At 41.6% G+C, this 27,622-nt stretch overlaps 1 protein-coding gene across 1 annotated transcript in view; it reads right to left on the bottom strand.

Moving 5' to 3' along the window:
• LOC126285089 (protein O-mannosyl-transferase TMTC1-like) overlaps positions 1-27,622 on the bottom strand; it is a 192,159-nt gene that overhangs the window by 64,013 nt on the left and 100,524 nt on the right. The window contains exon 9 of the mRNA XM_049984414.1: positions 577-662. Within this exon, the coding sequence (XP_049840371.1) occupies positions 577-662 (86 nt within the window). The remainder of the gene's footprint in view (positions 1-576; positions 663-27,622) is intronic.

Here is a 27,622-nt window from a genome sequence, read left to right as displayed (position 1 = left end):
GCTGAATGGTTCGCACGCTGACACTTGTTGATGGCCCAGCACTGAAATATGCAGCAGTTTGCAGAAGGGCTGCACTTCTGCCACGTTCAACCATTATCTTCAGCGATCGTTGGTCCCGTTGTTGCAGAATCTTTTCTCGTCTGCAGCGATGTCGCAGATTTGAAGCTTTACCGGATTCCTGATGTTCACGGTACACCCGTGAAATGGGCGTATGGAAAAATTCCCACTTCATCGCTACCTCGGAGTTGGCGAGTCACATTGCTCGTGCGCCGACTATGACACAACGTTCAAATCCACTTAAATCTTGGTAAGATGCCATTGTAGAAGCGGTAATGGAGCTATCAACTGCACCAGTTACTTGCCGTCTTATGTAGGTAGCGCTGTATTCTGCCTATTTACATATCTCTGTGTTTGAATACGCATACCTATAGCTGTTTCTTTGGCGCTTCAGTGTATTTGACTCTTTAAGGCTCGGAGATTACGAAGGTGCCACCCCGGCCCGGCCTGCTGTTTGCTTGCTGGCAATACTTGGCCAGTCTGGAATCGCTTCGTCTACGTCTAGGAGTGTCGCCGTACCTGCGAGAGAGGGCCGGTAGTGGATGGCGAGCCGGTAGCTGCGTTCCGCCTCCTCCGGGCGGCCTCTGGCCTGCAGTAGGTTGCCCCTGCAACACAAACAAAGGGGAAGGTAATGGCCGGGAGTAGAGAGAAGCTAGCTGATCATAACTGTGTTTAATCCCGCATAGCTGCAAAAATCCCATCCAAGCCAATTACGTCAGAGTCTTCGTAACTCCAGTGACAAACTGTACCATACAGGACATTTCCAATCCCCATCGTATTACTGATGCCATCAGCACTTCTGTCTGTAATGTATTGGTTCTAAGATAGCATATGTATGTCACAAATTTACTGGACAACCTAGTTGGGGTTTACAATTAATTAATATGTGATAAGTTTGTCGGTTCATTCTCAGCTCACCAATACGTGTTTTATGTGTGCTGCAGAACTTACCAGAGCACAGGAAGAAACGAAAAAACGGTATGGGTAACTAAAATCTTCATTGTTGCATTAAAATTTACTGAGCACGAAGCAGATGATTAGGTAGGATTGTGTTGTGAAACAGGGTTTATTATCAAATAGTTTATATATTCTTCTATAGAACCCACCATTTCTCAGCCGTAACAACTGACTATAAAATCTACGAAAATCCTAATATCTACTCAGGTGAAGAATGAAACTCCTTAAAAGTTTATAAACTGTATGCTTGCCATAAAACACTAACGCTCATAATCCTCAGAAACGTGTCACCACACGGTTTATTTACCACCGAACTCAATACATACCATGATACTGAGTGCCACAAATATCTAATGCAATGAAACAATTCGAAATCAAAGTGCTGTATCTTCCTCGAGCAGATGCTTCATAAGCAATAATAAGACACAAGTAGTCAAAAATAAGGGTTTATTACGAATACAGCAGAGAGATTTAAAAAGAAAGGAGAAGCTCCTCTCAATAAAAAATAATATAGCTTCTCAGACACTAACTGGCTTACGGCTGGAGCACACAGTGAGTAAACGTACTGCGATGCGAAGACTAAGTAACTGATAATCCCTAACAACGGCGGTTGAACGTTCGGTGTAATTGGCCAACAGGTACTCTCGGCATATCTCTGGAAATTCGAAGGTCGCGCGGCGGTGTCTCCCGACCGGGCTCTCACTGATGGGCTCCTAAGCACAGTGGTATGAATTGTCCCGATGTTTTCTTTTTTTTTCTTTGTTGTATTTCAGTTATACCATCGGGGCGAGCTGGCAGCAGCATATTCTCTGCTCTTCAGCCGAAAGACATAAAACATACAATAGAGGACATTTGAAAAGAAGTTTTGGCTTGCTCCGCCCTATATATCCGGAACGCGGAGGAAGTAAAAATTCCTGAATTCCAATCAAGAACAACTGCCAAAATGGGAAACATAGAAGTTGATATCCTCGGCGTAGCAAAACAGCTTAAATCACTAAATAACGGCATGGCCTCCGTTCCAGATGGTATACCAGTCAGGTTCAGCTCAGAGTATGCTGATAAAATAGCCCCATATTTAGCAATTATATACGATCACTCTCTCACAGAAGGATTTGTACATAAAGACTGGAAAATTGCTCAACTCAAACCAATAACCAAAAAGGGAAGTAGGAGTAATCCTCTGAATTAAAGGCCTAAATCACTAACGTCGATTTGCAGTCCTGTTTTAGAACTTATACTGTATTCGAAAATTATGAAGTACCTCGAAGATAACGATATATTGACATATACTCAGCACGGATTCAGACCCGGCGGGGTCAGTTATTTTCTCTACCTCTAGATGAGTGGGTGTTTTGTGATGACCTTAGGTTAGTTGTTCTAAGTTCTAGGGGACTGATGACCATAGATGTTAAGCCCAATAGTGCTCAGAGCCATTTGAACCAGTTGAACGGATTCAGAAAATATCGTTCTTGTGCAACACAACTAGCTCTTTACACTCATGAAGTAGTAAGTGCTATCGACAGGGGATGTTAAATTGATTCCATATTTTTAGATTTCCAGAAGGCTTTCGACACGGTTTCTCACAAGAGTCTTCTAAACAAACTGCGTGCCTACGGAGTATCGCGTCAGTTGTGCGACTGGATTCGTGATTTCCTGTCAGAAAGGTCATAGTCATCGAGTAAAACGGAAGTAATATCCATCGTTCCCCAAGGAAGTGTTATGGGGCCTCTATTGTTCCTGATCTATATTAACGACGTAGGAGACAATCTGAGTAGCCGTCTTAGATTGTCTGCCGTCTTGTAAAGTCATCAGATGATCAAAACGACTTGCAAAATGATTTAGATAAGATATCTATATGGTGAGAAAAGTGGCAATTGACCGTGAATAAAGAAAAGTGTGAAGTTATTTGCACGAGTACTAAAAGAAATCAGTTAAATTTCGATTACGCGATAAATCACACAAATCTGAGGACTGTAAATTCAACAAAATAGTTAGGGATTACAATTACCTAAACTGGAACGATCACATGGATATATTGTGGGTAGAGCAAACCAAAGACTGCGATTCTTTGGCAGAACGCTTAAAAGGTGCAACAGGTCTACCAAAGAGACTGCATAAACTACGCATGTCCGCAGTATTCTCGAGTACTGCTGTGCGGTGTGGTATCCGCATCAGGTGGGACTGACGGATGACATCGAAAAAGTACAAAGAAGGGCAGCTCGTATTGTATTATCGCGGAATAAGGGAGAAAGTGTCACAGACATGCTTGGTGAATTGGAGTGGCAATCATTAAAACAAAGGCGGTTTTCGTTGCGACTGGATCTTCTCATGAAATTTAAATCACCAGATTTCTCCTCCAATTGCGAAAACATTTTGTTGGCACCCACCTACATACGGAGAAATGGTCGTCACGATAAAATAAGAGAAATCAGAGCTCGCACAGAAAAATTTAAGTGCTAGTTTTTCCCGCGTGTCGTTCGAGAGTGGAATGGTAGAGAGACAGCTGGAAGGTGGTTCATTGAACCCTCTGCCAGGCACTTTATTGTGAATAGTAGATTAATCACGTAGATGTTGATGTAGAACGCTCCTGAGACAGACTCCTACACTTTTTAAAGCACTTACATACAACGTCGGTCTGTAGACGCAAAATATTTTGTATATGTAACGTTGTACCCCTCCACCCATCAGGAACTCGAGACAAGTGTGTTCGGCAAGGATTCGCTGTTGATTTACTGTACACTTAATGTAAGGTAACGCTGGGCAAGGTGAGCGGAGGGAGCGACCGTAAAGGCATTTCCCATTTATTGTCGTTCACAACAGCCATTGCACCCTGTGTCAGCTTAGTTTGCCGGTTCAGCATCTTTGTGCCCTGATCCCTGCACACTGTGTATATGACTGGAGAGCACCGCATAAATGCTTGTTGATTTTTAGACTTGCAAAGACCTCTTAATGATTACCCGTTATCCTGATGAAACATCCAACTCCTGTCGGGGTACATAAGGTGCTACATGCGTGCGATCCGAAACTCGGCTTGTCCCGCCATTACCATTTAGACCTTGTCTCCCTTAAAATCGGCTCTGCTTTTGTCGGTCTTTCCCTGCACCACTCGGTACGATGTGATTTAGCTATGCGATGCGACACTGTTCCCTCTGTCATTGTTGCGGCAATTTTCGCTGTGGGCAGTGCTTTTATCCCTAGTTATTTGCCCGTGATACAGAGGAAGTTCGAAGGTCCAGTGACCGTTACTCAAAAAGAGGTAGTCTATCTCTCTGTTGTCATTAAAATTTAAAAATTAACGGTAATCACAGTGTTTTGTCGGAAAGACGTTGAGAATTCTCAGTATCTATTAAGCAAACATAAACAACGGACACCGTAATCTTACTATAGCATATGTTATAACATTATGGACGAAGAGTTTAGAGATGTAGTTGATGATGAAACAGTAGAAAATTACCACACTGACACATGATTTGTTCGGTACTCATTGTTTGATACATCAATAAGTTCTCTGTGATAATGACGAGACTGGCGATATGAATACGGTAGAAACGTTTTTGAAACTGCGTACATTATTGTGCCGTCAGATTCAACTTTTTTTGTTGGAAACGAATGAAGAGTATGGAAACGTACATATTGGTACGAAGAGCATTGGTTAGGTTGAATATCATCCTTGGAATTTTTTTTCTGCGTAAGACCCATTGTTATAGAATTACTGAAGGGAAAAAGAAAACAGGTCGTAAAATTAGAATGGACTACAGACGTCGCATTCTTCACTGGGCTTGGTTGCATACATGGACGCCATCAGTAACACGTTACACGGTGAGAAGATACTTATTTCAAATTTGATGATGAAAGTTTATACACTGTGGAAGGGACAACTACTGATAGAAAACACCGTCCATTTTCCTAAGCTCTCTGGTATTAAAGAAAATGCGAACTTTAAAGAATTCACGGCGACGCTGAAGGAATTTCAGGAGCAATTTTCTAAACGTTTTAAAGACAATGCCAATCTCACATCTGGTTTTGAGCTGTTTGAGAGGCCATTTGCAATTTCAGTTGAACGCACCTCTGTGCACATACAGATGGGACCGACAGGTATGCAATGTAAAAAAAAAAGTGTGTAACATTAAAACTGTCAAAGAATTTTACGTAGACTCCCTTGGGAAGAGTTTCTGCACCCCACAATCTGGCTGCAAATGTGATATCGATGTTTCGAGAAAAATAAATCTCCGAAAGACCTTTTCTCGGTTATGAAACTTAAGAATTCAAGATTACGTACCATTATGAGTGAGAAAACTCTGCAAAACTATTTCTGACTGACCATGAGCCGTTAGTTTCTGCCTGATATAAGTTTTATTATGTTTTCAGAGAACCAAAAAAAGTTTTTTACAGTGAAAATTGGTGTGTTTGCGATATATTCTGCAGAGAAATATGAAAAAAAAGCCACATGTAAAGTGTTCAATGTTTCTCGATAGACTACTTTGCCATCTAATGGCATGTTTTTGCAGTTTCGCCCTTTTCCCACTCAGCGTAGCGTGATAGTGGGGGAAGAGGCAATCAGCCGAGAGAGATCCACACACGAGCGAGAGCTCTGCGTACAGAGTTCTTAGCGATACACAACCTAAACATATCTGGCTAACTGTGTGTAACATTTAACGTGCGCTTGTGAAAGGACAGCCGGCCGGAGCGGCCGAGCGGTTCTAGGCGCTTCAGTCTGGAACCATGCGACCGCTACGGTCGCAGGTTCGAATCCTGCCTCGGGCATGCATGTGTGTGATATCCTTAGGTTAGTTAGGTTTAAGTAGTTATAAGTTCTAGGGGACTGATGTGCTCAGAAGTTAAGTCCCAGAGTGCTCAGAGCCATGTGAACCATTGTTTTTGGAAGGACAAGACAGCAGACATCCGAGTGCCCTACGGCAGAGACGCAGAGTAAACTGTAATGACGATTACTTACAGTTTGTGGTGGTCTGCACATCACTTTTGTTAACGTCTTGTAGAACATTTCTACCTGACCGACATGTATCACTATCAAATACTTCATTAATGATTCCAAACAACCATATATTTTCACTCATTATATCTTCAATATACTTTAAATCTCCAATCTTAATATACACATGAATATTCGTATTACCGCCGAAAATTTATCTTTTCTGTCTTATGCAAAGACGCGCGTTAAAATCTGTCTTATAACGCCCTGAAAAGAGTTCCTTACGATCGAAGAAACTAGCGTCGACAATAATCATAAACTCTTTCTCGCTCTTTTTATTACGTCCTTTTGTTTGCAATGACGCGGCTTCGCACGGATCTGTTGTGTCAAGGGGATTGCGACGTCCGTACCTGTATCTTCCGACGAAACATGAACGGACTTCCTCTAGAAGACAATACTTCTCCGATATTAATTCATCCTTTCAATTGGAACTATTCGCCACGCATCCCATTCCGAATGGAATGTCCATTTAAAATCAGTGTCAAGATGTGTACTGGGTGTTCGATAGTTATCGAACCGTGTAGATGCGGAGTGCGGTCCCCCCACAGCTAGGCTGCTGCACGCTACAGTCTCTCTAGTATGACTTGACCTAACGGGGAATTTTCTTGAGTAAAAAACGTGTTAATCATTCGACTCCCTCGGCGGTGGAATGTATCATGAGAAGACTAATCTACATTTATACTCCGCAAGCCACCCAACAGTGTGTGGCGGAGGGCACTTTACGTGCCACTGTCATTACCTCCCTTTCCTGATTCAGTCGCGTATGGTTCGCGGGAAGAACGACTGCCTGAAAGCCTCCGTGCGCGCTCTAAACCCTCTAATTTTACATTCGTGATCTTCTCGGGAGGTATAAGTAGACGGAAGCAATATATTCGATATCTCATCCAGAAACGCACCCTCTCGAAACCTGGCGAGCAAGCTACACCGCGATGCAGAGCGCCTCTCTTGCAGAGTCTGCCACTTGAGTTTGATAAACATCTTCGTAACGCTATCACGGTTACCAAATAACCTTGTGACGAAACGCGCCGCTCTTCTTTGGATCTTCTCTATCTTCTCCGTCAACCCGATCTGGTACGGATCCCACACTCATGAGCAATACACAAGTACAGGTCGAACGAGTGTTTTGTAAGCCACCTCCTTTGTTGATGGACTACATTTTCTCCCAATGAGTCTCAACCTGGTACCCGCCTTACCAACAATTAATTTAATATGATCATTCCACTTCAAATCGTTGCGCACGCATACCCCCAGATATTTTACAGAAGTAACTGCTACCAGTGTTTGTTCCGCTAGCATATAATCATACAATAAAGGATCCTTCTTTCTATGTAATCGCAATATATTACATTTGTCTATGTTACGGGTCAGTTGCCACTCCCTGCACCAAGTGCCTATCCGCTGCAGATCTTCCTGCATTTCTCTACAATTTTCTAATGCTGCAACGTCTCTGTTTACTACAGCAGGATCCGCGAAAAGCCGCATGGAACTTCCGACACTATCTACTAGGTCATTTATATATACTGTGAAAAGCAATGGTCCCATAACACTCCCCTGTGGCACGCCCGAGGTTACTTTAACGTCTGTAGACGTCTCTCCATTGCGAACAACATGCTGTGTTCTGTTTGCTAAAAACTCTTCAATCCAGCCACACAGCTGGTCTGATATTCCGTAGGGTCTTACTTTGTTTATCAGGCGACACTGCGGAACTGTATCGAAAGCCTTCCGGAAGTCAAGAAGAATAGCATCTACCTGGGAGCCTGTATCTAATATTTTCTGTGTCTCATGAACAAATAAAGCGAGTTGGGTCTGACACGATCGCTGTTTCCGGAATCCATGTTGATTCCTACAGAGTAGATTCTGGGTTTCCAAAAACGACATGATACTCGAGCAAAAAACATGTTCTAAAATTCTACAACAGAGCGATGTCAGAGATATAGGTCTATAGTTTTGCGCGTCTGCTCGACGACCCTTCTTGAAGACTGGGACTACTTGTGCTCTTTTCCAATCATTTGGAACCTTCCGTTCCTCTAGAGACTTGCGGTACACGGCTGTTAGAAGGAGGGGGGCAAGTTCTTTTGCGTACTCTGTATAGAATCGAATTGGTATCCCGTCTGGTCCAGTGGACTTTCCTCTGTTGAGTGATTCCAGTTGCTTTTCTATTCCTTGGACACTTATTTTGATGTCAGCCATTTATTAGTTTGTGCGAGGATTTACAGAAGGAACTGCAGTGCGGTATTCCTCTGTGAAACAGCTTTGGGAAAAGGTGTTTCGTATTTCAGCTATACGCGTGTCATCCTCTGATTCAATGCCATCATGATCCCGGTGCTTCTGGATATGCTGTTTCGAGCCACTTACTGATTTAACGTAAGACCAGAACTTCCTGGGATTTTCTAATGGCGATGTTCTCAATAACCGACGCAGAAAACGCAAGTCCCAGTATTCCAGTGATATCTGAGGTAAAGTCATCTACCAGTAATTGTAATGTAGAAAAGATCCGCTATAATGAAACAACCCGTATTCACAATAAAACTTCCGACAACCAGCCACATATTACATTGCTTTGCAAAAAATGCTGTGCAGCAGCTGAGGACGGAGAAGATTAATCAACTGTATTGAACTGGATCACTAGCGTCTTCTCCCATAGAAAAGGAATAACAGAGATTAGGATGTATGAGATTTGGAACTTAAATAGTGGCAACTATTTATTCACAACCGATGCAAAAGAGTTACATGTTTGCACTTGTTACTGTCCATCAGAGTAATCGCCAGCGCTGCATAGAACCCGTTGCCAGAGATGTGGAAGGCTTAGAATACCGTTAGCAGAGCCTGTTCTGTTGATGGTGCGAATGGTGCGGTCTTCTACCTGGATCGCTGGAACAGTTCTCAAGCGAATGCCACGAAGTGGTTCCTTCATCTTCACAATCAAATCTAAGTCACAAGGACTTAGGTCCGGGGAGTATGGTGGATGGTACAGTACTTCCCAGTCCCGTCGACCGAACAGAGCAGCCCACAGCTTGCGCTGTAGGCGTCCGCGCATTGTCGTGCAAAATGATGGGTGGGTTGCGCAGAAAGTGTGGCCGCTTCTTTCGCAAACCTGGACGCAGGTGATGCTCCAAAAACTAACAGTAATACTGTGGACTGGCGGTCCGCCGTGGAGGAACGTAGTGTTCTAAGATAACACCATCACAATTGCACACGAGAATCACCATAACCTCAGACCGCTCCATTCGCATCAACAGAACAGGCTGTGCTACGCCTTCCACATCACTGGCAACGGGTTCTACACAACGCTGGTGACTACTTTGAAGGACAGTAACAGGTGCAAACATGTAACTCTTTTGCATCGGTTATGAATAAATAGTTGCCCCTAACTTGCAACCCTCGTAGTTTGGGCCATGACCCGAAGAGAATCAGGAGAGGATAGGAAATCGATCATGTCATTCCAAACGTACGATCGTTTGGGAAAACACGTAAAACAAATCTCATCGTCCAGGTACGAACACCACTTCTACAGATCTCGAATACCTTGTCATCAATCGCTACCTCTATAGGTCCGACAAATGGATATAGTTCCATGTTATCCTACACTCATAATGAATGCTGCGCCGGAAATATATACGTCGCTGCACTGTTGAAATTAGACAGAGACTCCGACACCAAGCTCAGTAAAGTTGTCTTAACCAGATGGTTCGTTATATACAAATCTTTCTTATCGCGAATATGTTTTATCTAGTTCACAACGTCACCGTTTAGGTTCAACAATGCCTATTACCTAGCAGAAATGGCTAGGTAATAAACACAAATTTTCTAGATGACACTTCTGCTTATTAATGTTCGTAATTTGGCCTTTCAATACTCACGAACTTAACAACCCGCAGAGAAAGCGAATACAAAGGCATATATTATAAAGGAAATTTGAGCAGGTAAAAACAAAACGATGAAAGTATTTTCAAACCAGCGCTGCAAGTTTCTGTAAAATGATATTTCTCCAGTCACCACAATAGAAAACTCCATTGCTTGCATCCAGTACCTTTCGCTACAGTCCTCACGCCAGTTAAAACAAATACAGATTTTTCAGTAGTTGATGTTTGTACGTAGATTGTAGTCGTGTAGTTCAACAGTGAGATGAAATTTCTGAATTCGTGTTTGTGCCCAGTTTCAGTAACTCTGAATTTGCGTATTTCTGTTAAAACTGGAACGTTCTTGATAACAAATTTAGCTTCAACATATATTTAATAAAATTAAATGAAGTTCCACAGGGTATGTGAAAACGAAATTTGTCTATATTCGGAATATCTGACCTTCCACGAAGCGAAGACTAAGAAATTGCGCTGTCCGTGCTCGGATCCCTGTAAAGTGGCTGGAATCAATTTATCACACAGGCAACTCACTAACTCCCCCCTTCCCCCTCCCCCCCCCCCCCCCCACACACACACACGAAAGGCACTAATTGCGACGGAACCTGTATGCCTCTCAGTTACGCTATAATGTACTCGCGTGCAGATATATATCACACCAACATTTTGCTACACATTACGTGATGCCAGCGATTGGTGGGAGACCCTGTGAAGGAATGTAATAATGGAAGTATATGGAACATGAAGCGTTCCTGCAGCATGTCGGTGACGAAAATCAGTAAAAACTGGTGAACGTCAAAAGGAGAAGAGATACCCTTATCAAGATAACACGCAGTCTCGACAATTCCAACTAAAGCGTTGATCTACGTGGGGAATAGAGGGGGAAACGGAGATTTTGTATGGATACGGAAACAGAGCGTCATTTGTTTATTTCACTCACCTAATACGTTTTGCAGCCCAAGGGAACAAGAACTACTTGTCATGGAACGAGTCAATATATAGATTACAAAATTCTGATTGGAGAATTTATGAACGAAAGAACCAAAGAAAATATGAAACACGAAAAAGAGTGAGGGATCGTTTGAATACATAACACAACAAGTGCGAAAAATTTCTGAACGTAACAGAAGTAGTGTGACGCAAGGAAACCCTTCGACATGCATTTGAATACTCAGTGTTTATCAGACTATTTCTTCTGTTTTTCTAAATGCCTACTGAAAATGAAATCTGTTCAATACCCCACAACTTTTGTATAGTACTTAGGGAACTATTATCTATATCGTTTTTTCCTCCTAATATACAGAAAATGAATATCGCACTTTCTTCTGAACGAGTCAATCTGTCAATAATAAACCCAATAATGGAATAAATATATGTACAGGGACAGCAGAATAGAATTCAAAGGCACCTGAACAACAGCCCACACGCAGTTTGCGAGCTCACAACGTATATCAATCTGACTGCCCGTATCTGGTCAGGGAATAATTTTGGTCAGTGAACAGAGTTTGCAAAAAATGCAATGCCATTCCAGACTAAGGGACAATTCCTGGATTATCTGCGACCAAGTGAGGCACAGGTGCAGCTGCCAACCATCTACACAGCGGGCCGCCCACTGAGATGCCACGATATATCGAAAACATCTACATTTTATGGAAATAAAATTGATATTTCTACGTCGACATAATTCTGACGCAACCGTTTTCTGGGTTACCAACAGTTCAGAATGCCTACATACATTGATAGAAAAAAAATTGCAATGCCAAAAAGGTTTTTTGTGCGGTATAAACGGAAGCTGATAGGCGCATTTATACACCTGAACGATGATGTCTCTTCGAATTTCGCGCTAATCGTATAAAAATGGCGCTGCTAACGCCACTTTGAGAATGCAAGTTAGGTTTTCTCAAATACAGTCCGCAACGTTCGTGAGCGTTAGTTACCTTTGAGACTGGACGTGGTTAGCTGATATTAGCCAAGGACGCCTTTAGGGCCACAAAGAACGACGTGTTGTAATAGGAATACAAAAAGCTGGATGTTCCTTGTGCGATATTGCAGAAAGACGTGGCAGGAATGTAGACACTATAGCTAGCAGTGCTGGTTTCCAGAAATGTACAGTTCCAAGAAGACTGGGTTCAGGACGGCCATCGTGTTCGGCGAATGGTTCTGGCGCATTTTATTGTATCTGCAGAAGTAATTTTAGTAGCATTTGGCACCACAGTGACAAAACTAAGTTAGAAATCGGTTGCTTCAAAGACAACTCGGAGCCACACTCCCTCTAGCGTACATTCCGCTGACCCCAGTCCACTGTCATTGGCGATTTCAGTGGTGTCAGGCGAGAGCTCATTGTAGGGTAGGTAGGAGGCCTGTTGTGTTTTCTGATGAAAGCTGATTCTGCCTCGGTGCCAGTGATGACCGTGTGTTAATCAGAAGGAGGTCAGTTAAAGGTCTGCAGTCAACTTCTCTGCGTACTAGACGCATTGGACCTACAGCGGGAGTCTTGATCTGGGATGCGATTTCGTTTGACTGCAGGGAGACCAGTGTGGTTGTCCAGACGTCAGTCTGTTCATTCGACCTGCTGTGCTGCCATTCATGAACAACATTCCAGGGGCTGTTTTGTAACAGGATTACGCTCTCCCTCGTACCGCTGTTGTGACTCAATATTCTCTACAAAATGTCGACATGTTGTCTTGGCTTGGCCTGTCACCAGTTCTGTCTCGAATCGAACACATATGGGAAATCATCGGATGGTTCTTCCAGCATCTTCCACAACCGGCACTAACCTTCCCTTTATTGGCCGACCAAGTGCAACAGGCATGGAACTCCATCCCACAAACTACCTGTACAACACAATAAATGAGGGTTTCCGTGCTTTCATTCAGCATTCTGGCTGTTTCACCTATTATTAAACTACCGGGATATCACATTTGCAATCGCTTTCTCACGCTTACATTAACTTCTGGTCTTGCAATCTTAATCACTTAAATCTGGCACCTAGAGAAATATATTCCCCAAGTTAATTACTTTGTATTAATTATTTTTTGGTGTTGTGGATTTTTCCTTCAGTGTATTTTTACTATATACTGAACGCACGACATCACAAAATCCTACGAAATAACGTACAAACCTCGTAAATTCTTTATTCGTTGTATTTATGTCGACTTCAAACATATCAGAAATATGAAAGCAATCAGAAAAGCGATTCGAGAGTCAGCCTCTAATCATCCGCTTGTACATTTATAGATCATTAAGCAAAACAGCAATTACTAAAATACCACTCAAACAGAAAGTTGTCGTCTCATGTAGTAGTCACGAAATAAAATAAGGTGAAAATTTACATTTATGTTTGCCCACTTCCGTCCATTCAGGTACGTCACGCTAACGATCGGCTTGTATAGTGTGATGTACTGGATAGGGCACAAATGGGCGTATGTGGTTGTGTGCCAGATACCAGGGTTAGAACTAAAATAGTGGCAACTATTTATCCACAACCGATACAAAAGACCTACATGTTTGCACCTGTTACTGTCCTTCAAAGGAGTCGCCAGCGTTGTGTAGAACCCGTTGCCAGCGATGTGGAAGGCGTAGTATACCGTTAGCAGAGGCTCTTCTGATGGTGCGAATGGAGCGGTTTACTGCCTGTCGAATCTCTGGAACAGGTCTGAAGCGAATGCCACGAAGTGGTTCCTTCATCTTCGGAATCAAACCACAATGACTTAAGTCCGGGGAGTATGGTGGATGGTACAGTACTTCCCACTCCCATCGACCGAACAGAGCAGCCACAGCTTGCGCTGTATGCGTCCGCGCATTGTCGTGCAAAATGATGGGTGGGTTGCGCAGAAAGTGTTTCCGCTTGTTTCGCAAAGGTGGTAGCAGGTAATGCTCCAACAACGAACAGTAATACTGTGCATTGACTGTCTGCCGTGGAGGAATGTAATGAATTAGGATAACACCATCACAGTCGTATACGAGAATCACCATAACTTTACACTGCTGCATTCGCGCCACCAACAGAACAGGTTCTATTAACACATTCCACGTCGATGGCAACGGGTTCTACACAACTCTGGTGACTACTTTCAAGGACAGTAACAGGTGCAAACATGTAACTCTTTTGTATCGGTTGTGAATAAATAGTTGCCACTATTTAAGTTCCAACCCTTGTAGATAAGACAACTAAGTACAGATGTAGGGCAAAATGCATTCTTCTACTTAAACGAATATTCTCTGCAATGTTTGTTTGAAAATGAGCCTCGACACACAGTTAGAACGATCTGAGTTTCTAATTACCATTTTCTATAATGTTCCTTTTCTCGTAAACTAATCAATAAAACTGGAGTTTCACAGGTTACATCTGCATAAAAGGCTAATAAGTCGTGTGTTTAAAATTATAGTTGCTTTGAAATTAATGTTTCAGTTTGGCATTACCCATGACTGCTATATTTTTCTCAAATTTAAAGGAGAACTTTTCTCAGAGAAAAGAAAACAGAAGAGTGCTGCACAGGAGTACAGAGTAAGTATCTCTTAAGAACTATGCTAAATTCTGGGAATTTGGCTTTTATACTTCCTGAGGAAAGGTTCACTACTGGCCATTTAAATTGGTACACCACGAAGATGACGTGCTACAGACGCGAAATTTAACCGACAGGAAGAAGATGCTGTGAAATGCTAATGATTGGCTTTTCAGAGCATTCACACAGGGTTGGTGCCAGTAGTGACACCTACAATGCGCTGACATGAGGAAAGTTTCCAACCGATTTCTCATACATAAACAGCAGCTGACCGGCGTTGCCTGGTGAAACGTAGTTGTGATGGCTCGTGTAAGCAGGAGAAATGCGTACCATCACGATGTTATTGCATGCCCTCCCGCCGGCAATTTCTCTCTCTTCTCAGCGAGTTCGAGGGCTCAGAAATAGTCAAAAATGGTTCAAATGGCTCTGAGCACTATGGGACTCAACTGCTGTGGTCATCAGTCCCCTAGAACTTAGAACTACTTAAACCTAACTAACCTAAGGACATCACACACATCCATGCCCGAGGCAGGATTCGAACCTGCGACCGTAGCAGTCGCACGGGTCCGGACTGCGCGCCTAGAACCGCGAGACCACCACGGCCGGCTCAGAAATAGTCCACACAGATAGATCAGTGGTCAACGGTCTTGTTGGCTTCGATTACGCTCAAGTTGGCCATACTGAACAGCGTTCCTAGCTGGATGGTTGCAGTATTTTCACTGCGCAGTTGATCGCTATCTGTCGCGCTCTTGAAAATGTCGGCTCCTGCGCCGGTGAGTCCTTCGTCATCTGTAGTGAATCCTTAAACAGGCTACAAGCTCCAGACCAGTGCTTCACACGACATCATTTGGTAATTACTTTCCAGGAGTCTCTTCATGCCTTCGGGAAAAGTGGACGTTCAGTGAACTTTATCTAGAACGCAGGATATATCGGGATACTGACCAATGAACTTGCTGACAGCCTGGTCAAAGAATCTACCGATATAACAACTCTGGAGATCGGCCTGCTGGAGACTGATCTCAGATCCGTCTTCCGCTGCAAAGTTTTCGTGATCTGGGACACTGAATGGCGCACTCCCAGTACCCCTAATAAACTCCGTGTTATCGAGGAGACAACGAATGTGTGGCGGTCATCCATTCGAGTCCCTAACAGGGACTATGTAGTCCTTCGCCAGCTCCGTATTGGCCATACTTGGCTAACACATGGTGACCTTCTCCATCGTGAGGACCCACGTCGGTGTCGCTATGGCTCCTGTACGACTGTCGTCCCTATCTTGTTGGACTGCCCCATTTTAGCTGCTCTGCGGCGGACTTTTAACCTTCCCAGCACCCTACCTACGGTGTTAGGCGACAATGCCTCAACGGCCGATTTAGTTTTACGTTTCATTCGCGAGAGGGACTTTTGTCGTGCAATCTAAGATTGGGCGTCTGACCTTCTCTCCCAGGCCACCACACTCCGTCTCTTTTACCTCTTCGCCACTCTTTCTTTGCATTTTGTTTTGTTTGGTTTGGTGTTGGTCTTTTCCCTGTACGTGTCCTTCTCGCCTTGTCTTTTAGGCTGGCGTTTTTAGTATGTTGCATAGTGGCTGGCTCAACCTTTTTTATCGTTATGATCAGCCAGCCCAGGCCATCTGCTATATGATGTCGATACAGATATGCAAAATGTAAAGGGAAACTCTGGTGATGTTTAAATATTGTACTGTGTCAATATTAGGACATTTTGCACAGAAAGAACAAAAATAGAAATAATGTAAATATATATTAGTGTTAGTAACCTATTTTCATTCAATTTTGTAATTATATTTCATTTTGTAAAAGAAAGACTCACTGTTTGCTGTAGCTCTGATTAATTGTATAAATTATCAGTTTTGAGCTAAGTTATTTCGTATAATATGGACAAGATACTTTTAAAAACTCACCAGCTAAAGAGAAAGTCTGTAAAAGAACGTTTAATGCACACTTCTGGAACTTTCTATGGAGAAATTCTATATTATGATCGCAAAAATACGAAAACTTGTGAAAACTGTTTCATAACCTAATTTCGAAAGACGATTTGTATCAAGAAATATTGCTAAACAGATTTATTTACGTTTTGAAACAAGAATTAAATCATTTTACATATAAATAGTTGTTCTAAATTACTCAAGAAATATCCAGAATCAAATGTCAAGATATTTATGGAAACATCGGTACAAATCTGGTGAAGGTTATCCAGAAGCTGGTAGAAAAATGTTGTAAAATCTATTTGGAAATTATGCTTGTAAGAATTTATATGTACTGATCCTTTTACTTACTTTAATCTGTACTAAAATTCTGTAATGTCTAATTTAGTTTTAAGTCGTGAATTGCTATCGTATTGTAAACAAAACATTGTCAAAGACTCTCATTGTTTGGAAAGATATTAACACACCAAGGAGTTGTCAGTTGCCAGTTCCGATATGCAGTGCGGTTAGCTCGGAGAGTCAGTTGTTGAGTCTGTGAAGTCTGTCAGTTTTGTTTTGTAAATAAACGTCTGTAATGAAGAATTATTTGTTGTCGTCAATATGAACTCAAGACCTTTTGCACGAAGCAGACACCTCCTAATGCAACGTTTTAATTTGGTTGAGGAAGCTGGGATCGCTATCTTGAAAACGCGGATGACCTGTGCCCTTTCCCAATCCTTTGGAACGCTACGCCCTTCTAGAGACCTACGGTACACCGCTGCAAGAAAGGGGGGGGGGGGGGGTAAGTTCCTTCGCGTACTCTGTGTAAAATCGAACTGATGTCCCATCAGGTTCCGCGGCCTTTCCTCTTTTGAGCGATTTTAATTGTTTCTCTACATTGCAGTCCGTACTAAGTCCCAATTTTTTCACACAAGCTTTTTTTTTTTTTTTTTTTTTTTTACGCAGTCCAGTTGCGGCAATACACGGGTAATCGTCCGTATAGCCCTCGAAATCTTTAGGAATTAATCTTGTGGGGATGTTCATTAGAGTCGTGTATGCCTTGTGTTACGTGAGAGTAGGAGAGTCAGTGCAGGTAGTAGTAACCAATGACTTCATCTCAAGTCGAGATTTTTTTTTTTGTGAAATTTTTGGTAAGTGACTGACACAGTATAACTGTAAATCATTTCTAAATTTTATTAGTTATTTATGGAGTAAAAAATTTCATTAAGTACAATATGTTTTAGGATCAATAGGTAATGAGTTTTTATGAGATATATAAATGTGTTATGACATAGCAGATCGCAATGCAGCGTTATGCGTGATATTTTTTTCTCTTTGAGAAGGATGATACCTTCTGAGCTGCTCGAGTGCGCGGACAAGTCGTAATCGAGTGCGTGTCCTCTGTAATTCTTATGAATGGACATATAACTGATGATTCACAACCTGGAGTTAGTTTAGAAAATATTCTAGGGAACCACGGCCAAACTTTATTACAAAAAAAAAAAAAAATCACGCGCGGCTTTGAAATTTCGGCGCGAAGTGTCAGATACGCGGTAGGCCATCGCGCGTTATAGTCGCGTGAAAGATTAAGTGACACTGACCGTGATTTCTTGACATTAACTTACTTATAAAAGAATTATCGAAATGGATAGTAAGTGTTCTTGACGCTTAAAGCAAGTGTGAGTTGATTTACTGTTTGAATACGACAGATATTAATCACGGAATAGTCAGCTAGTTGATACGTTGCTTAGCAACCCACAAACAGATTGTGATAGAATTACCGGAACGATCATTTCAATTATTTGTGACCACTACATACACACCAGGAAACTATGTACTCTCGTTTTGAATGACACTTGGAACGAATGAGTTTTGTTTCAGTTCGTTGGGATCATTAAACTTCATCCGAAATCGAAACTTTACAAACTGTGTCGTGTTCCTTCAGTTTGGTAGAAAGACAGACATTAGAGTCTACACTACTATTTACCTCTTTTCAAAAATAGTGCACTTACCTTTTTCTTTTAGAGGGATATGCCTGCTTCCGTCATCAATCTTCTAAAAACGGAGATAAGGGTGACACTCCCACATAGCACTACGTCATCGTGATCAACCACATACATGTGCCCCATTTCTCCCTCCCTTTTTGTGTTGAAAACCCTGAGATATAGTCGCGGTACGACGAAGCAAGAAGGAAGAGGGGAAGAGAGAAGGGAAAAAGAAGAGAGGACCAAAATGGGAGGTCAGACAATCTAGCCACTATTACGAATGATGATGAAGACGAAATGATGAGGACAACACAAATACCCAGCCCCATGGCAGAAACACATTACTTCTGGGAATTCGCTACATTGGAAGGACTATGTAGCTAAACTCAGAGATAATCACAGAACCGTAATAGAATCATTTCCGGTTTCAACAATACAGAGAGTGCTTTTATTTAAATGTCTCCTCATCATAATCAGAAAAATGTTCAAATGTGTGTGAAATCTTATGGGACTTAACTGCTAAGGTCATCAGTCCCTAAGCTTACACACTACTTAACCTAAATTATCCTAAGGACAAACACACACACAGCCATGACGGAGGGAGGACTTGAACCTCCGTTTGGACCAGCCGCACAGTCCGTGACTGCAGCGCCCTAGACCGCTCGGCAAATCCAGCGCGGCCATCATAATCCACTTTGCTCATGACAACAATGGACCGTTTCAGAATAATTACATTTATGTGAATCTTTATGATGATCTATCTATTTTTTCTTTATTTTATATTTACGTAAATCAGTCGGTAAAAACGGAACCGTTGTAGGGTCACTCGGTTCTCAGTCTGACGGTCTGTCTGTCTGTCCGACTGTTTTAAACCCTGTTTCTCAGCAACGAGTAGAAATATCAAATAGTATTTTATGTCACATATTAAAGTCTACGGTCCCTTTGCAGTGTAGAAAAGTGAAGTCTGTAAGTTAATGCAACCGAAAGATATGGCCATTTATGTCAAATATTTTGATACTTGCAAACTCAATCACCAAACCCTGCACGGTACTTCCCGTTGATCTAAAATCATGAAATTTGTCAGAAAGCAAGGTTTCACACTACAGCCAAAGTAAAAAAAAAATCGAGGATGATTAATTTATAATGATATCACACGTAGTATAATATTTTTGTCGTTTGTTGTAAGACTGCCTGTCTATCAGTCCACGTGTTAAGACTCCTTTTCTCAGGAACAGACAGACGTATCAACTTAAATTTGTGTCACATACTAAGATCTGTGGTCCCTTGGCGGTGTAAAGTTAGCTTCTAAGTTAATGCAGTCAAACGATATGGCAATTTACGTCACATACTTTGATTCAAGTTCAGTAGTTAAAACCTGTAGGGTACCTCAACTTGACGTAAAATGACGAAAGTTGGCGAGGATGAAGTTTTTTCCACAGTAGAAATAAAGGAAAAATTAGAAAATAGTTTGTTTTTAATTTTGTCATACGAAAAAAAATTTCTTTTCTCATTTGTTATCCGTCTCCAAACGTGAAAAATTAAAACATCCTAGGAAGTCTTGTAATCACTGGTACCTGTACCCCACTGGTATGAGTGCCGATAACACGCAAAAATTGTCGATATCCTCGATTCGCGGAACTGCCTAAATACGTAATTAAATTACATCTACATCCACGTGATTACTCTGCTATTCACAATAAAGTGCCTGGCAGAGGTTCAATGAACCACCTTCAACCTGGCTCTCTATCGTTCCACTCTCGAACGGCGCGCGGGGAAAAATAGCACTTACATTTTTCTGTGCGAGCCCTGATTTCTCTCATTTTGTAGTGATGATCATTTCTCCCTATGTAGATGGGTGCCTACAGAATGTTTTAGCAATCGGAGTAGAAAACTGCTAATCGAAATTTCATGAGAAGATCCCGCCGCAACGAAAAATGCCTTTGTTTTAATGATTGCCACACCAATGCACGTATCTGTCTGTGGCACTATCTCCCCTACTTCGCGATAATACAAAACGATTTGCAGTTCTCTGTACTCTTTTGATGTCATCTGTCAGTCCCATCTCATGCGGATCCCACACCGCACAGCAATAGCCCAGATTAGATCGGAAAAGCGTGGTGTAAGCATTCTTTTTAGTAGACATGTTGTACCTTCTAAGTGTTCTGCCAATGAATCGCACTCTTTGGTTGGCTCTACCCACAACATTATCTATGTGATCTTTCCAGTTTAGGTTATTTGTAATTGCAATCCTTAAGTATTTAGTTGAATCTAGACACTTATAATTTATGGGACTAATCGCGGAATCGAAATTTAGCGGATTTCTGTTAGTGCTCATATCAAAAACTTCACATTTTTCTTTACTCACGGTCAATTGCCACTTTCTGCCCCACACACAAACCTTGTCTAAATCACCCTTCAATTCGTTTTAGCCATCTGATGACTTTACAAGACGGTAAATGACAGCATCATCTGAAAACAATCAAAGATGGCTACTGAGATTGTCTCCTGCGTCGTTAATGTAGATCAGGAAAAATAGAGGGCCTCTAACACTTCCTGGAGGACGCCGGATATTATTCCTGTTTTACTCAATGACTTTCCTTTTATTACTACGAATTGTGACCTTTCTGACAGGAACTCACGAATGCAGTGGAACAACTGAGGCGATACTCCGTAGGCACGTAGTTTCGTTAGAAGACGCTTGTGACGAGCGGTGTCGAAAGCCTTTTGGAAATCTAAAAATATGGAATTTGACGTCCCCTGTAGGTAGCACTCATTACTTCATGAGTATAAAGAGCTAGTTCTGTTTCGCAAGAACGATGTTTCCCCAATCCGTGCTGACTACGTCTGAAAAAATCGTCTTCTTCGAGGTACTTCATAACGTTCGAATGCAGTATATGCATTCGAACGTTATATATACAGAAAATCGACGTAGGTGATATGGACATGTAATTCAGCGGATTAGTCCTATTTCCCTTTTTGGTATTGGTCTGACTTGAGCAATTTTCCAGTCTTTAGCTACGGAACATTCTGTGAGCTAGCGGTTGTATATAACTGCTAAATATGGAGCTATTGCATCTGCATCCTCCGAGAGGAACTTGACTGGTATACCATCTGGACCTGAAGCCTTGCTTTTGTTAACTGATTTAAGCTGCTTTGCGACACCGAGGATATCTATTTCTATGTTTCTCATCTTGGTAGTTGTTCTTGATTGGTATTCAGGAATATTTACTTCGCCTTCTTTGGTGAAGGAGCTTCGGAAAATCGTGTTTAGTAACTCTGCTTTAGTGTTATCGCGCAGTAAAGGTACTGATTGCGTCTTGCCTCTGGTGTCCTTTATGTATGACCAGAATCTCTTTCGGTTTTCTGCCAGGTTTCGAGACAGAGTTTCCTTGTGGATATTATTGAAAGCATCTCGCATTGAAGTACGCGCTATATTTCGTACTTCTGCAAGACTTTGCCAGTCTTGGTGATTTTGCATTCTTTTAAATTTGTCATGCTTTTTCTGTTGCTTCTGCAACAGCTATCTGACCTATTTTGTATACCACTGGGGATCAGTATCATCACTTACTAATTTATGTGGTATATATCTCTCAATTGCTGTATATACTATCTCTTTGAAATCATTTCACAACTTTTCTACGCTTACATGATCAGATCGTAAGGAGTGCAGACTCTCTCTTAAAAAGGCGTTAAGGGCATTTTTATCAGCCTTTTTTAAATAGATGTACATTTTGATGGTTGTAGGAGTTACGGTATTCAGCCTAGCAGCTACTGCCTTGTGGTCGCTAATCCCTGTATTCGTCACGGTACTCACAACTTGTCCAGGATTATTTGTTGCTAAAAGGTCAAGCATGCTTTCGCAGCCATTTTCGCTTCGAGTGGACTCATGAATCCTCAATGTGCGAGTCCTACTCGCTCCTGGCCATTTGTTTTTCATTCTAAACACTAAATTAAATCTACAGTATCTATTACACTATTATTATTATATTTCTTTCTTATACTACCGCTGTACCACGTAGATGAATACCTATATGTTACTCAGCTGCATGTACTGTTCCTATGACATCTGTTTCCACTCTCAGTTTGGTGTTCCTTTACTGCGACAGAGAAAGAACCATAGGTTTTAGTGGATTCAAGTTACTATGACTAATTTTACAATCCTTTATACCTACTGTTATAATTACCATTATAAGAGAATTTACAATGCTTCTTTCTCTTAATTTCAAGAACCAGATGTGTAGACTGTTGCCTCTACAAAAAAGTCAACTTTTCCGTAGTCTTACTGTATTTCTCTTTCCTTTAGGTCTATATGTTTGATTACTCTGTCTTCCCCATTCGTTCAAGATAAGTTTCCATTTTCTTATTCCATATTCCTTTCTTTCATTTATACAAAAATATTTATTTACTTCCTTATTTCAGAATTCTTTATTAGATCTTTCAGAGGGTGTCATTTTACTTTCCTTAAAACTTTCGTTTCAGCTGGCTGTATCCTTCTTTGGTTTTTCTTAGTTATTGTCCAGATACCAATTCCATATCAGAGTAAAGGTATTGTCGTCATTTTGGATAATTCTGTCTTTCTTGGTTTTATTGGCTAATGTTCTGTGTATAGCGCTCAATACAATATGAAACCTGTTTAACTTGTTGAAGGTTATATTATCATACTCGTACATTATATCACGTCCTAATAACTGACAGCGAGATACCAGTACAAATGATTTTCAATTTAGCACTATTTTAAAACTTTCGTGGCATTTTCCCTTAAAAGCCATAGCATAGGGTTTAAATTTTTGGTATTTTCCAAATATATAGATTGCGTAGTATATCCAACTGATTTTACGTCATGAACGGTCTTTGTGAAATTATTCGGTCTTCCTTTATTTAAGTGATTGTTACCGTCGTCTAGCAATGTCCTCAAAATAAGTATATATTAATTCGTTTTTCTGCTGTACTCTCCAGAATTTGCTACATCTTCGTTTCACATTTTCCCACTTTTTTCATCGTAAACTTACTTTTGTTCCCTACTGCCACATCGCCACTTTGTTCACACATTCTTTTACGATTTCCTATCGTGTATTTACATTATTTTCTGTCAATTTATTTTGCAAATAATGCGCGCGTCGCTGTTGAAATAGTCTCCAAACGCTGTGTTACTGCAGAAGACAGAGTTTAAAAATTTCGTCTTTCAGATTATTCGTCATAATAGTTTCTTTCTCCTATTTAATGATCAGGTTTGCCTTTGCAGTCACCAGGAAACGATCTATGTCGATACCTCTATGTTCTCTTACATCTTGCAATAGTCCTCCAGCTTTCTGTTGACTATGAGTATGACGGCCAGTATTCTACAACCCGTAACTCTACACGAAAATCTAATTAAAAAAACTGTTGGTAAATTCAGTTTGGTATACGTTGTAAAGTAACGTGTTTCATGTCTATTGTTGTTATTACTACTTTCATTACAATAATAAACTGCTGAACTATCCCGATTTAAAAACTTACTACAACCACGATCTCGATCGTTTTTCCATAGCTACTAATGCTACTACTTAAAATTATGTCACTAACACTAAAACTATTACTAATACTCCTCCTCCACTTATTTGTGGTAATATTGGGGTTACAGACTCTTGGAGAGCAATTAGATAGTATATTTCCTTGTGAAGCTCCACTATTTCTCGTTTCTGTAGTCTCACACACTTTTTTACATTTCTCATCAGATCGGCCATCCTCTCGTATCCAGCAATATTTTTCTGCCTCTAGACAACATAGCGACGCGCCAGAGCGCCTCAGTTGTATTTCACTGAATTTTCTCTTCCTTCTTATGTACATTCGTGGCGACATCGCTTCACTCTTTCGTAATCGATGATGTTTCATTGAATGGGTCGCTTTCTGACACTTGTTGATGGCCTAGCATTGAAATCTGCAGCAATTTGAAAAAGAGTTGCACTTCAGTCTCGTTGAACGAATCTCTTCAATCGTTGTTGGTGCCGTTCTTGCAGGATTCTTTTCCGGCCGCAGCGATGTCGGAGATTTGATGTTTTATCGGATTATTGATGTTCACGGTACACTCGTGAATTGGTCGTGCGGTAAAATCCCCACTTCATCTGTACCTCGGAGATCCTGTGTCACTTCTTTCGTGCGCTGACTGTAGCACCACGTTTAAACTCACTTAAATCTTGATAACCTGGCATTGTAGCCGTAGTAAGCGATATACGAACTGCGCCAGACACCTGTTGTCTTATGTGTAGGCGTTGCCTACTGCAGTGCCGTATTCTGTCTGTTTACATATTTTAATACGCATGCCTATATGAATTTCTTTATGCTTAAGTGTAGTAGAGAGTTCTGACACAGATAACAGTACCCGATCCTATAAACAAAAGCTTTCAGGTAGACATGAGTCCGTAGAGGAGTCGTCTGTGAAGTAACGGCGCATATCTGACTTTCGCGTCTCTGCTGAAACGTCATAACGTCTTCTTGAAATTCCCTAGCGCGCCTGACTGTTACAGATAATGAAGCAGTGTCCATAGAACTTCACGATACTAATGTCCAGACAACGATCCAAGTCAATACAGTCCCTACTAGCGCGTTTGATGTGTATATTTACGGCTACATTAGTGGTCTGGATGAAAACGAAGTTCTCCTAGCAGACGTTCTGTTAAATAACTATTGGCCATAATTCCAAGTTGTGAACATTGTAATATGTGAGCTGAATATCATAGTTCAATACCACAGCATCATAGTCGCAAACTGGAAACTTCCCATCCAGGGTTCGATTCCCGGTGGGGTCAGGGATTTTCTCTGCCTCGTGATGGCTGGGTGTTGTGTGATGTCCTTAGGTTAGTTAGGTTTAAGTAGTTCTAAGTTCTAGGGGACTGATGACCATAGATGTTAAGTCCCATAGTGCTCAGAGCCATTTGAACCATTTGAAACTTCCCAGTAATTAAAGGATTATCTTATAATAATAGATCTTTACAATTACGTTGTTGTATTTTCTAACTACATTTGAGCATGAAGGCGCAGTGTTATTTCATCACCTCTCCAAATCCCAAGTTTCTACCCTTAGCAGTTGGGATGGGGTGATTATCAGACAGCGAATCAGTCAGCACATTTCCTTATTCAGGGTGCTTACGTAAGACCGTGAAAAAATGTGGGATAGGGTACGTGGGCTCGGAGAAGCCAGCTTAATATGGAAGTAAACTGGTCTACCGCTTTGTCTAGCATTACTGTTTTTCAGCTGATTTACAGCTAATATGGGTACAGATTTCCACTCACTGTGCTGTTATTTACGTGTTTATTTACGTGTACATTCTTTATTTACTGGAAGCAAACATATAGGACGAGCCTGATTACCAGGAATTCATGACGCAGGTGTTGTTTACTTTACTTGTCCCACGACAGTACGTGCTGTGACTCAACGACAGACCCTTTCATTACTTAGTGTTATTCAGACACTACAGTACAATATGACGGAACAGTACCGATACAATATTTCGTGGTCGCAAGATTGGAAGGGGCGGTCCTATTCGATGACCTCCGAGGCCACATGACTCGAATTCCCTTGATCATTTCCTACGGGTCCATATAAAGTCACTCGTGTATGACACCCCAGTAGACGGAGCTAATAGCCGAAATTGTGGCTGTCTGTGATGCGACTCGAAACACGTCACCGACAATTATCAGTTTGCGTAAGAAACTTGTTCGCCGTTGTCATGCTTACGTTGATGTTTCAGAGCATTTTATAAGATGTAGTACAAATAGTACGGCCATTGTGTCAGTGATGGTCTCTGCAGTTAACTAATATAAATACAATACGACACAGTAATGTGATTTTATTCCTATTATTTCCTTAAGCTGGCTCGTCCTACCCCAGGTTCCCTGCCTCAAATTGTTAAGTGTAGCACCCTCTATGTCCTGTTAAATTTTTACACGCTCTTACGGAAACTCCCTGTATACACATGACGTTCACTTCAACTGCAGACACTGAAATATCTCGAAAGCTACACAACACAGCAAAAGGAGTTATAATTTCCATTTATTTATCTCGGAGAGGGACATCCAACGACACCACGCTGGACCCTCCACTCCCGCGTTGGTGGCGGGGTCCAACTTTGGAATCTTCCATAGAAACCTCCGATTTTTATTGCAGATTACTATTCAACGGAAAAATCTACATACGTTTTGTCTGAAGCATTTTCTTAGTTTCGCCACAGATGGCTCTGCAATCGGAGGAATGGAAATGGGTACACAGTGGTAACTTACGATATGCTACTCAATGGATCTTGGATATCAAGTTGCCCATACGACCCCCACCTCCATGCTAACAGGGTAGGGCAGGACAGTATTACATAACTTATAGTATCGGTTAACAACAGTCTTGGTTTGCAATTGTAGTTCTTTATTTTTCAACTACGCGTTTCGCCTTATTTAGGCACCTTCAGATTATCTTAATTTGGTAATTCTTAGAAGGATCCTTTAGTCAGTGTAGCCAAAGGGCGTCGTCGAATATATCACGCCAACATTACATTCGTTTAGAGACTAACGCTCCTGAGAACGGGAACGCGTTATGCAGGTCTTGGTGTCACTCGCGTCCATCTAGGAAAGTCTTTACTCAGTTTAACGAACACGATGTTGGCCCGATATATCCGACGATGCTCTTTGGTTACACTAACTAAAGGATCCTTCTAAGAAATACCAAATTAAGATAACCCGAAGATGCCTAAATAAGGCGAAACGCGTAGTTGAAAAATAAAAAACTAAAATTGCCACCAAGACTGTTTTAACCAATACTATTAAGCACTGGTTTGCTGTATGCCACATATGGATTGGAAGAATTTCTTCATAATTTCTAACTGGAAACGCCACTCGCAACGTTGCATTACTCCTACACATCGAACAGGGGACTACTTGAGGCGCCAGTGTGGCAGTGGCTCAAAGCGGACGCTACTCTAGCAAGTGTTCAATCGTAGTGCCGCCAACTTCAGTACACTTAGTGATCCGCTTTTTAAATAACCCTACACTGGGCCGGCCGCGGTGGTCTCGCGGTTCTAGGCGCGCAGTCCGGAACCGTGCGGCTGCTACGGTCGCAGGTTGGAATTCTTCCTCGGGCATGGGTGTGTGTGATGTCCTTAGGCTAGTTAGGTTTAAGTAGTTCTAAGTTCTAGGGGACTGATAACCACAGCAGTTGAGTCCCATAGTGCTCAGAACCATGAGAACCAACCCTACACTGGACAGGAGAATATCTGATGGAATGTCAGCACAAACGTTTCTAATGCGGTCCAACATGTCTCCGTGGCCTGTTAGTACTTCCTGGTACATCTTATCTTTTAAATATCCCCACATAAAAAAATCTGGCG

The sequence above is a fragment of the Schistocerca gregaria genome, chromosome 8, assembly GCF_023897955.1.
Source record: "Schistocerca gregaria isolate iqSchGreg1 chromosome 8, iqSchGreg1.2, whole genome shotgun sequence".
NCBI classification, from domain to species: Eukaryota; Metazoa; Arthropoda; class Insecta; order Orthoptera; family Acrididae; genus Schistocerca; species Schistocerca gregaria.
Note: the sequence above shows the minus strand (reverse complement) of the source record. Positions and strands in the feature narration are given on the sequence as shown.